This window comes from Pseudophryne corroboree, chromosome 7 (genome assembly GCF_028390025.1).
Source record: "Pseudophryne corroboree isolate aPseCor3 chromosome 7, aPseCor3.hap2, whole genome shotgun sequence".
Classification (NCBI taxonomy): domain Eukaryota; kingdom Metazoa; phylum Chordata; class Amphibia; order Anura; family Myobatrachidae; genus Pseudophryne; species Pseudophryne corroboree.
This window is the reverse complement of record NC_086450.1, coordinates 483,177,844-483,191,006: the sequence shown is the minus strand read 5'-3', so window position 1 is coordinate 483,191,006 and position 13,163 is coordinate 483,177,844. Positions and strand designations below refer to the sequence as shown.

The following is a 13,163-nucleotide window of genomic DNA, read 5'->3' as shown; positions in this document are numbered from 1 at the left end:
GTCCCAATAAATTATCTGGAAGATGATGAGACCACTGAGCACTCCCCATGGCTTGAACCTTTATGATTGGGGAGCCTGTGAGGGGTCCACAGGGCTCCCGTTCTCGTTTTCCTCCAGAGACTCCCTCCTCCTGTAGGGGTTACTTCCTCGGTTGTCATACCTATTGAGGGGACATTCAAACGACCGATGCCCGAGCTGTCCGCAACTATAACACTCTATATTGGTTCGAGGACCTCCCCTTCGGTTGATTCCTCTACCCCATCCAGAGGTGCGAGATGTTGTTATGGGTTGTTGAGGAGTCTGTAAAGCAATTAATTGATCGATTTTCTTGTTTTGCTCCTCAATTAATTTTAACAGTCGGTCATCTATATTAGGAGAAGGATTGTCAGCCGATGGTAGCACTACTTTAACTTTTCTTACCGACTTTTCCCTGTTTTCAATTTGTACCTCTTCCAACTTGACTTCCTTGACTAAATCTGTCAAATTAGGAGGGAGTGCGCTGGACATGGTGCATCTTAATCTCTGCGCTACAGGGTTATTGGTTAGAGCACCTTTTAATACTTGTTTTAACCTTCTTTCATTGACTATCTCGGGACTAAGTCCGCCTTTATCCACAATCTTATATATTAATCTGTCGACCCGGTAGATATAATGGGTCAATGTCTCTCCATATTCTTGATACGTGCCATTCAACCGGGCCAGAAGATCTCCCACATCTTCCAATGTCCCAAAAGAAAAATCCAAGGCTTCGATATAATCCCTCAGGGTGGCAGTAGGGTTACTCCGGCGAGTAGCCTGTATCACCCCCATGGCAGGTCCACGTAAGCTCTCCACCACCCTTTGTCGCCTTATGTGTTCTGGGCATTGCCATTCCTCGGAATGTTGGATTGCAGCTTCACGCCACATCTCATACGTCTCTTCCCCAGCGGGAACTGGCATAATTCCCGAAAATATTCGTAATCTTCGGTATCCTCCTTCATAATGCCATTTTTCAAGGTGGCTTACCACTTTATCCACTACCTTATCAACTGGATTATCAGAGAGACCCTTTGTGGTAGAATGAGAAGGATCCCCTCCTGGAACATAAGCCGGAAAACAACCTCCAGACATGGGTTCCCCCATTGATGGACCCCCCATGACTTCCCCTTGAGCAACTTCGGCCGCCTCCTCATCATTACTTTCTTCGGGCCACACTAGTTGTACTTTCCTTCCCATGGTGCCTTCTAATAATATCATACTAGGAAGGAGGGTTCGGTCCAAGGGATTGCCATTTTTAATGAGAACAGCACTAGCATCCCCATAGGGGCCTGTCCATTTATCAATGATACAGGGTAGTTTGACACCACATAAATTTCCCACGGTCTTTAACAGACCTTCATCAGTAACCGTGACCATATTTCCTCGCAACCCAAAACAGTTTCTAGGATCCACCCCTTTCTCTGAGCACCACCGCCCAATGTCAACGTCTGTAATTAGTTCCATACTGAGAATAATGATGGTAAACAGGAGATAACCGGAGTATAGTAATCTCAGCAGTGCCTCCACTTGTAACCCTCTCTCCCTCAGTCTGTATGAAATAGAAGGGGTTACTATAATATAAAGTATAAGTGCCTCCACTCAAGCAGTAATATTCACGGGCTTGCTTGAGAAAGCCCTAAAGGCAATGATAATTACCCTTATTCAACCTATATATTTTACACTAACCTTTGGTTTTGTTTTCTCTTCCAGGGTTATCAGAGAGTTCTTCAGCTAGACTTTCATTTAAAGGTAAGTAAAGGTTTTATAATTTCTCCAATACCTTATCAAGAGGGTGATGCTACATGAGATCATAGGAACATTACATATTATTAAATGGTAGATACATGAAGTACATTGGTATAAATTAGTACAATGAATGAACGACATAGGTATAACTCAGTACAATTCAATTTATATATGGTGTTTTTCTATTTCACTGTAAATTGCATGCAAATACAAAAAAAATATTTTAGACCCGGGTCAAAATTATAACCAATACCCCTTTCTTACTTTACCATAAGGGTGAGTTATAGTACTTTCACTAACACATGGAGTGGTATATCATAGTGGTGCGGCCATATATTATAATGAAGTAGACGTTGGTGCACGGTTGGGGCCCTTGACGTAGAGTTTTATCCTCTGATAAAGTCCAGATCAGTGACGCTAAAATAATGACTCCGGATTATATTATGATGATGGTTCTTAACCAAATTAATTAGTCTTTTAGTTTTAATTAATCGGGTCAGTCACAGAAATCCTTCTTATTTTCCCTGAAGGGCAGTCTATCTGGCTCATGCAATACTCCCCCAACTCTAGAGTGAATATATATGTATATATATATAGAGGATGGGTGACCTAAAGAACAGTGCGATGCTGAATTCTCGTACCTTTATCTTTCTCCATAAGGAATAATGTATGTATATATATATAGAAATATCCTGGTATTGAATTACCCTAACGGGTACGGCAGTCTCTTCGCAATTAAATAACCGGATCCATTATATCATCCAGCTGTATAATTATGATTTACTTGCTCTCTATCTTGCTTGGATATAGGGAGACGCTGTCATTAGTGATCTCTCCTCTTAATACTGTTCTGAATTACCAAATAGGAGGGATCTCAATGGGGGTGTTATTTCAGTGCGTCAATGCTACTCTTCACTTTTCTCAGTGGTCACTCACGAGTGATCCACCATACAGGCAAACCGAAGCCCCTGAATCCTGGCCGGCCACTAGGCAATAAGGTGACAGTTCTTGGTAGCTCTCTTTACCTCACAAAATCCTCCTCTATTAGTCTTGTGTCCTCAGGGGGACTATATGCTGTCACAGGGGGGGAGATGGAGATGCAATGCGGACACCCGGGGAGCAGCCGGCAATCACTCACCCCGTCGGCTCTATGCGCCGCAAGTTATCCTCCGGTACAGTCTCTATCCCTTGACAGGGGTGTCAGGATACCGCTTCCTCTCTCGCCTCCTCTCCGATCTATCTACAGGGGGATGGATGGAGCACAGTCCCAGCTGGGGAAAGTCTCTCGTAGCTGCCGTTCAGTCCGGAGTTGTACGAGTCCTCCCCTCTTCTCCTACCTCCGCTCCTGCTGCGTCACTCTCTCTCCCCTTCGTCCGCACGAGCACACTAACTGTCACCAACGATCTCTCATGCTCCCACTAGAAGCATCTATATTAGTCACGCTCTCTAGCACCACTGTATGCGAATACCACAATCCACTCTACACCACCAATACTAATATGACATGCTATATATGTCTATATATATTATAATATTATTAAAACCATGAACTGTTATTATATTACCTAGCTACTAACATATTATAACAATCACTACTCTAAGACCCCCCTTTTTCCAGGGTGGAAGGCCCTTTTTCTCAATACATATATCTATTTTTATACAAAGGGCTACACATTACTCACTGATGACTTTCTCCTCTAAACAACCTGCCAGCTTGTTACAATATTGTTTCATGAAATGACTGTAACAGTTGTAGCAGAGCAATCACTATGTAATAATGATGATACCGCTCATTGCTATTTATGTCATGATGGTGAGTTTTTGTTTCTCTCCATTCCTCACAGGTTGCAGAACAATTGTCATCATGTCTCTCATTATTTGTGTGGTAAGTCACCAAACACCAGCATCAACTACAGCATGGTGCGTGGTAATAGATGGGGGGGAGGAGGGGTATAGTGTGGTGGCGCAGAGAAAGTGTACTTACAGTATAAAGGAAATTATCTGTATTCTTTCAAAGTGATCAACACTTTCACCTCTATTAGGACGGAAACATTATAAGGACTTCACACACACACACACACACACACACACACACAGGCACACAAAGTACACACAATACACAGGCACACAAAGTACACACACTCTCAGACACACTCTCAGACACACACTGCCACTATCTCCAGCTGTCAGCAGGTAATCTCTGCTCATTGTGTTTTCTCAGATCTCATTGGTCCTTTACCCGTTTGCCTGTCTGGGGTTCACCATCAAATTCCTTCTGTCTCAGGTAAGCAGAAGATCCTGCAATGTGGAGCTATGTAATCTGTCTACACAATGTTCTTATTATAGATTATTAGTGAAACAGATTCAACCAATGACTACAATGAATCTCTGGACTACCACTAGCTGCTGGGTGTAACATTAGAGATGAGCATCAGCCCTCCCTTGGAACCAGTGCTGGTGGGGTGGAAGGGGTGACAGGCTCTATTCTCTTCTGGACATTTGCCCTCCTGCCCTCCATGCTGTTGTGGTATTGTGTAGTTTCAAAGTTTAGTTTGTGTCAGCTTTGTTAGGTGGCCGATGTCAGAACGAGCTTTTGATGATTTTGGTATAATTTCTGGGTATTTCCTTGGGAGGCCGTTCTGTCCATGGTGAAGGTTTTGGGCATGGATTTCAGTCTTAGACAGGAGCCACCACCGTGCCAGGTGGGGCCCTTCCTTCGCTGTGGATGGGTGGTCGCCTCAAGTCAATGGCAATGTAGGTGGATGGCCTCATTGCTTAGTGGTTATGCCCGCAAGGGATGGGCAGAAGGGCTTTCCCTTGCGAGTCATTGGAGGAAGGATGGTGACAGAAGGCCTCATCCTTGCTGAAGTGGGCAGTCGGCTCTTGTTGAGTTATTTGCTTACCACTAAGCTGTTCTCCCCCCCTCCCCCCACCATACTTCAATTCTTTAAATTTAATCTAAAACTATAATCCCTCTAAATATAAAGCCTTTCACCGCCAATTCAGTTGTCCATGTCATTATTTTAGTTGGTTAAGATCGCGTGAATGGAGTGTGAGTGTATCGGCCAATAGAGATTTCAGGATCTGCATATGATTCAGGAGACATCCACCGCACTTCCATTCACAGTTTCATGATCCTACAGAATTGTGGTGTGACTGTAAATTGCTGCACATAAGACAATTGGCGCGGTCTGTCCAATCACTGTCTGCAGCAGGTTACATTTGAGGTAAATTTACTAAGATTCATGTTTTGACTCTCTGGGCAGTGCTGGGATACGTGAGAGTTCTTTAAGATCATGCGCTCAGTTTCTGAGCCTCGTATTTCACTGAATCGTGTTTTTCTACGGTCTGTGCAGTTGTGTTTAGTCGTGTGTGAGTTCAGTCGTGTGTGAGTTCAGTCGTGTGTGAGTTTAGTTGTGTGTGAGTTCAGTCGTGTGTGAGTTCAGTCGTGTGTGAGTTCAGTCGTATTAGGCTGAAATCAGATAGTCCTGTCTGAGTAGCATGTTCTGCAGAAGCCTGCACAGGTCAGCGTGATCCGTGCAGCGCTTCTAGGAGGGGGATATGGTCAAAAGGTCGACAGTCATTAGGTCAACAGTCATTAGGTCGACCACTAGTGGTCAACATGCAGTAGATCAACAGGGTTGCTAGGTCGACATGTGCTAGGTCGACATGAGTTTTTCTAAAAAAAATAATTTTATCAACTTTTTCATACTTTACTATCCATGTGGACTACAAATGGAAACAGTAACCTGTGCTGAGCGCAGCGGTAGTGAAGCGAGCTATGCGAGGGGACACGGTGCACTAATTGGGGTTCCCGGTCACTGTACAAAGAAAACGACACTATTTAAAAAAAAAAAATCTCACGTCAACCTTTTTCATGTCGACCTAGCATGTGTCGACCTATAGACCATGTCGAGCTAGCAACCCTGCCGACCTACTGCATGTCAACCAATAGTGGTCGACCTAATGCCTGTCGACCTAAATGTGGTTGACCCAAAGACCCATACCCCTGGGAGGGATGTTCCACCCTGTTGCGGTACATCCCACCACACATTGCGCTGACACTAATCACATATGTACTAACAAATGCGATTAGTGTTGTGAAGCAAAGCTCTTGCGATCAGAGCTGTCCTTCACGAAGTGTTGCGGCTGCTTGACTTCTGGGTCTACATCACACTGACAGATCACACTGACAGATCACACTGACAGATCACATTCATAGATCACACTGATAGATCACACTGATAGATCACACTGACAGATCACACTGACAGATCACATTCATAGATCACACTGATAGATCACACTGATAGATCACACTGACAGATCACATTCATAGATCACACTGATAGATCACACTGATAGATCACACTGACAGATCACATTCATAGATCACACTGATAGATCACACTGACAGATCACACTGATAGATAACACTGACCGATCTCACTAATAGATAACACTGATAGATCATACCCATAAATCACACTGACAGATCACGCTGACAGATCACGCTGACAGATCACACTGACAGATCATACTGACAGATCACACTGATAGATCATACTCACAGATCACACTGATAGATCACACTGACAGATCACATTGATAGATCACGCTGATAGATCACGCTGACAAATCACACTTAGTTATTGATCATACTGACAGATCACACAGATAGATTACACTGACAGATCACACTGACAGATCACCCTGATAGATCACACTGACAGATCACACTCAGTTGTGCAGGCTTCTGCAGAACACGCAGCTCAAAGGTAAAGGTGTGTACACACGGTGAGATTTTTTTCTTACGATTTTGACTATATAGTCAATATCGTAAGAAAAGTTAGTGCAGATCACAAGGTGAAAGTCACCTTGCGATCCCGATTCGATGCCGATGCGCGGTCCCGCGCGGTCGGCATCGCAAGAATAGATAGACTGTGCAGGCAAGTCAATATTGACTATCTCTATAGAAGAGATAGTTGACACTTAGCCAAAATCGCACATAGTCAGTATCGCAAGCACACTCATTATGTGCTTGCGATACTGACTATGTGCCGACCTGGCCCCTGTCGCATAGCGAGAATCGGGCATATCCTGAATCTCACCATGTGCATGGGCCTTTAGTTTGATTTATTCTTTTATTTTGGTCCAAATTTGTTCCGTGTTTAGAAACACGATTCTTAGTAAATCTGGATGTTGTATTTCTGTCTATGGAAACTACTTGCGAGTTGGCTCAATGGTGTATTGACTACTTTTTGTGCTTTCGGCCATGTTTCCAGATAGAATTGTGTTTTTTCACCCCCGTATTTGGCTTTAGTAAATCTCTGAGTTTCAAAACCAGGCTAAACTCACACGAGAATACGTTCTCTACTAAACACGATTCTTAGAAAATTCACCCTTTACACGTCAGATTGAAGACTCATGAATTGGGGAAGTGAGGAGCAGACTTGGCTTTTATAATATAAGATAGTATAGAACAGTATTGTATGATATAGCATAGTGCACTCATGGGATACTTTTACACCTCATATTACATATTGTCTTTCTGTCCCATCCTATACAGAGATGTTTCCAGCCCACCAAACGGGTTATTGGAATCTTCTCCCGCTCGGATTCCAGTGACTACAAGTGGATCACCCAGGGCCTTACATCCCCAATGTTTAAAGGTCTGGTGGAAGAGACGAGGGCTGTCTATATCTCTAACAGTGACCATCAGTTCATACAAGCCGCCCGTGGCTGCGACTTTGCCGTGCTGTATCACACCAAAAACCGCGGGAGGGTCAATATTACCAACGTGACGGACTCTATCTACGATGAGCAACTACGGCATTTATCTGACAGTAAAGGTAAAGCTTAGATCACCCGTAGACCTTATATAGTAGCATGTATTTATATACTGTAGCACCAGCATATTTAGCAGTGTTGTACAAAAGGATTTTGTCATCTGTATGGTAATGATACATTAAATAAACTCATTCAATGTTTATATCAACATAAATTTAGTGGTTCCCAGTAATAAGTGGGTCCGGCTGACACAGACGTCTCTTCTCCGCCTGCACGCTGCCAGTGAGAGCTGAAGTCAACAGACACTTTTGGAAAGAGCCTCCTTGCAGTTGCCCCTATTGCCCCAGCTTCCTCATCTTCTCTCTTCTTCCCAGCAGCCGTTTCTCTTTTCTGTCCGACTTCCTTCTCCGGTCTTCCCAAGCTCTTTTCTTCTCACTCTCCACTGATGAACTGCCCTGCCACTGCTGCCTGACAATACAAAACGCAGCGTGGGGGTGGAGCTATAATGTAGTGAGCCGTGATTGGCTCATCGAGCCCATCCAATCCTCAAGCAACGATTGGCTTGCAACCAGTGCCAAAGTCAAATTGCCCCAGGTAAAGCATGACACGTGCCAGGCTGTATATAAAGCTACACTTACAGAATGTGCTACTTTCCATAAATGTTATCAGGAGGACAGCGATCAGAAGGACCATCTTCCATTATACCGTACAGTATATGCTCCTTGTATAGCCGTGGTCTGATGTCTGCACATGGGCAGTAAGTATGTCAGCTCCGACCCTGAAAGCAAAGTGATCACATAAGTGCTACATTTTCTTATTACACTTCACAGCGATGGGATCCTGCAGGTGTTCTTTCATTCACCGCCCTGCTAATTCCTTTCTTATTGCTGCTACGTACTGTATATGTGGTGATAAACTATAATTATGAGGGTTAAATTGGGACAATAGATAAAAATGCCCCTTAGTGACTTATTTCGAGAGTGTAGAAAAAGGACGTGTCTCCGTCCTCAGTGTCCTCAGTGTCCGTGTCTTGTGCTGCATCAGTCCAGTCACAGTGGTTGTGTTCTCTGCTGCCATACGCCCAGTGCTGCTGTATAAGTCCAGTCCAGTGCTGCTGTATAATCCATTGCAGTGGTTCTGTGTTGTGCTGCATCAGTCCAGTGGTGGTGTCCCTGTGCTGCATCAGTCCAGTCACAGTGGTGTCCTCTGCTGCCATATGTCCAGTGCTGCTGTATAAGTCCAGTCCATTGCAGTGGTGCTGTGTTGTGCTGCATCAGTTCAGTGGTGGTGCATTGTGCTGCATCAGTCCAGTCACAGTGGTGTCCTCTGCTGCCATATGTCCAGTGCTGCTGTATAAGTCCAGTCCATTGCAGTGGTGCTGTGTTGTCCTGCATCAGTCCAGTGGTGGTCTCCCTGTGCTGCTGTACATGTCCAGTGGTACTGCTGTATATGTCCAGTAATATTGCCGTATATGTCCATTGATACTGCCGTATATGTCCAGTGATCCTGCTATATAATTCCTGTGGTACTGGCGTATAAGTCCAGTGATCCTGCCGTATAATTCCAATGGTACTGGCGTATAAGTCCAGTCCAGTGATACTGCCGTATATGTCCAGTGATATTGCTGTATATGTCCATTAATACTGCCATATATGTCCAGCGGTACTGCCATATAAATCCAGTGATCCTGCCGTATAACTCCAGTGATCCTGCCGTATAATTCCAGTGGTACTGGCGTATAAGTCCAGTGACCCTGCCGTATAATTCCAGTGGTACTGGTGTATAAGTCAAGCCCAGTGATACTACCGTATATGTCCAGTGATACTGCCGTATATATGTCCATTGATACTACCGTATATATGTCCAGCAGTACTGGCGTATAAATCCAGTGATCCTGTCGTATAAGTCTAGTGGTACTGGCGTATAAGTCAAGCCCAGTGATACTACCATATATGTCCAGTGATACTGCCATATATATGTCCATTGATACTGCCGTATATGTCCACTGGTACTGCCGTATAAATCCAGTGAACCTGCCGTATAATTCCAGTGATCCTGCCGTATAATTCCAGTGGTACTGGCGTATAAATCCAGTGATCATGCCGTATAAATCCAGTGATCCTGCCGTACAATCCCAGTGATCCTGCCGTACAATTCCAGTGGTACTAGTGTATAAATCCAGTGATCCTGCCGTATAATTCCAGTGCTCCTGCCGTATAATTCCAGTGATCCTGCCATATAATTCCAGTGGTACTGGCGTATAAGTCCAGTGATCCTGCCGTATAATTCCAGTGATCCTGCCGTATAATTCCAGTGGTACTGGCGTATAAATGCAGTGATCCTGCCATATAATTCCAGTGCAGTATAATTCCATAAAAGTCCATATAATTCCGTATAAATCCAGTCCAGTGGTGCTGCCATATAAGTTCAGTGGTGCTGTCCTGTGCTGTATATTATTTACTCCAAATAAAGAGGTTATTAATATTTAATCCAAATAATTTTCACAGGGTTTGCCCTGTGTGGTATAGAGGTATGCACTCCTGTACTGCATAATGTTATATAACTACAGAAAAATAATGGAGAACAAAAATTTGGAGGATAAAATAGGGAAAGATCAAGAACCACTTCCTCCTAGTGCTGAAGCTGCTGCCACTAGTCATGACATAGACAATGAAATCTGCCAAAGCCAAGACACAATGTCATAGTAGAAGGCATGTAAAATCCAAAAAGCCAAGTTCAGTAAAAAGACCCAAAAAAAGAAATTGAAATGGTCTGAGGAGAAACGTAAACATGCCAATATGCCATTTACGACATGGAGTGGCAAGGAACAGCTAAGGCCCTGGCCTATGTTAATGACTAGTGGTTCAGCTTCACATGACGATGGAAGACCTCTTCCTCCCGCTAAAAAAATGATAAGAGTTAAGCTGGAAAAAGCACAGCAAAGAATTTTGCGTTCTGAGATGCTATCACAAATCCCCAAGGAGAGTTCAAGTGTGTCGGCGGTTGTGATACCTGACCTTCCCAAAACTGGACGGGAAGAGGTGGCTCCTTCCTCCATTTGCACGCCCTCTGCAAGTGCTGGAAGTAGCACCCACAGTCCAGTTTCTGATATTCAAATTGAAGATGTCACTGTTGAAGTACACCAGGATGAGGATATGGGTGTTGCTGGCCCTGAGGAAGAAGTTGACGATGAGGATTCCGATGGTGATGTGGTTTGTTTAAATCGGGCACCGGGGGAGACACCTGTTGTCCATGGGATAAATATGCCCATTGTGATGCCTGGGCAAAATATTAAAAAAGCAACCTCTTCCGTGAGGAATTATTTCTCCACAAATCCGGACAACAGGTGTCAAGCCGTGTGTTGTCTCGGTCAATCTGTAATAAGTAGGGGTAAGGATCTTAACCATCTAGGAACATCCTCACTTATAAATCACCTGCAGCGCATTCATCAGAAGTCAGTGTCAAGTTGTGAAACTTTGGGTAAGAGAGTAAGCAGTCCACTGACACCTAAATCCTTTCTTCCTGTTGTACCCAAGCTCCTGAAAGCCACACCACCAACTCCCTCAATTTAAACTTCCTCCTCAGTCATAAACGTCAGTAGTCCTGCAGGCCATGTCACTGGCAAGACTGAGTCCTCTCCTAACCAGGATTCCTCTGGAGGATCTTGAGTGGTATGCCTGCTGTTGCTGCCGCTGCTGTTGTTGCTGCTGGGAGTTGATCATCATCCCAGAGGGGAAGTCGGAAGACCACTTGTACTACTTCAAGTAAGCAATTGACTGTCCAACAGTTCTTTGTGAGGAAGATGAAATATGACAGCAGTCATAATTTTGCAAAGCGTATCACTGAGGCCTTCACAGCTATGTTGGTGTTAGACGTGCGTCCGGTATCTGCCATTGGTTCAGTGGGACTAAGAGAATTGTTTGAGGTACTGTGTCTCCGGTACCAAATCCCATCTGGGTTCCACTTCACTAGGCAGGGCGATACCGAGAATGTACAGACGTCAGAAAAAGTGTCCTCAGTGTCCTAAAAAATGCAGTTGTACCCACTGTCCACTTAACCACGGACATGTGGACAAGTGGAGCAGGGCAGAGTAAGGACTATATGACTGTGACAGCCCACTGGGTAGATGAATTGCATTCCACAGCAAATACAGCAGCGGCACCAGTAGCAGCATCTCGCAAACACCAACTCGTTCCTAGGCAGGCTACGCTATGTATCACCACTTTCTGTAAGAGGCACACCACTGACAATCTCTTATGGAAGCTGAGGGACATCAATGCACAATGGTTTACCCCAATAAGGCTCTCCCGGGGATTTGTGATATCAGGCAACGCCACCAATATTCTGCGTGCATTACATCTGGGCAAATTCCAGCACGTCCCATGTTTTGCACATACAATTAATTTGGTGGTGCAGAATTTTTTTAATAATGACAGGGGCGTGCAAGAGATGATGCTTGTGGCACGAAAAATTGAGGGCCACTTTTGGCATTCAGCGACCACGTGCTGAAGACTGGAGTGCCATCAAACACTCCTTAACCTGCCCTGTCATCACCTGAAGCAAGAGGTGCGAACGAGGTGTAATTCAATACTCTATATGCTTCAGAGGATGGAGGAGCAGCAAACGGCCATTCAAGCCTATACATCCACCTACGATATAGGCAAAGGAGGGGGAATGCACCTGACTCAAGTGCAGTGGAGAATGATTTCCATCTTATGCAAGGTTCTCCAACCCTTCGAAGTTGCCACACATAAAGTTAGTTCAGACACTGCCAGCTTGAGTCAGGTCATTCTCCTCATCAGGTTTTTGCAGAAGCAGCTGGAGAAATTGAAGGAGGAGCTAAGACAGAGCGATTCTGCAAAGTATGTGGGACTTATGGATGGAGCCTTTCATTCGCTTTGCCAGGATACAAGGGTGGTCAATCTGTTGAAATCAGAGCACTACATTTTGGCCACCGTGCTCTATCCCAGGTTTAAAGCCTACGTTGTATCTCCCTTTCCGGTAGACACAAGTGTGCAGAGGTTCAAAGACCTGCTGGTGAGACAATTGACAACTCAAGCGGTATGTGACCGGCCAACAGCTCCTCCTTAATTTTCTTCCACAACTGTGGCTGCCAGGAAAAGGATAAGATTTCCTAGCCCATCCGCTGTCGACGATGCAGGGCAGTTAGGAGCGAGTGCTGACATCTGGTCCAGACTGAAGGACCTGCCAACGATTACTGACATGTCTACTGTCACTGCATATGATTCTGTCACCATTGAAAGAATGGTGGGGGATTATATGAGTGACAGCATCCAAGTAGGCATGTCAGACAGTCCGTACTTATACTGACAGGAAAAAGAGGCAATTTGGATGCCCTTGCACAAACTGGCTTTATTTTACCTAAGTTGCCCCCCCCTCCAGTGTGTACTCTGAAAGAGTATTTAGTGCAGCCGGTAACCTAGTCAGCGATCGGCATAGGAGGTTACTTCCACAAGATGTGGAGAAGATGATGTTCATCAAAATAAATTATAAATTCCTCCGGGAAGACCTTTACCAGCAATTGCCTCCAGAAAGTACACAGGGACCTGAGACGGTGGATTCCAGTGGGGACGAATTAATACTCTGTG

At 44.6% G+C, this 13,163-nt stretch overlaps 1 protein-coding gene across 2 annotated transcripts in view; it reads left to right on the top strand.

Annotated features, from left to right (window-relative positions):
- LOC134945648 (uncharacterized) overlaps nt 1–13,163 on the top strand; it is a 61,757-nt gene that overhangs the window by 26,317 nt on the left and 22,277 nt on the right. For both annotated transcript variants that reach the window (XM_063935078.1, XM_063935079.1), the window contains exons 3-6: nt 1,729–1,767; nt 3,609–3,649; nt 3,986–4,048; nt 7,334–7,616. In XM_063935078.1, the coding sequence (XP_063791148.1) occupies nt 1,729–1,767; nt 3,609–3,649; nt 3,986–4,048; nt 7,334–7,616 (426 nt within the window). The remainder of the gene's footprint in view (nt 1–1,728; nt 1,768–3,608; nt 3,650–3,985; nt 4,049–7,333; nt 7,617–13,163) is intronic.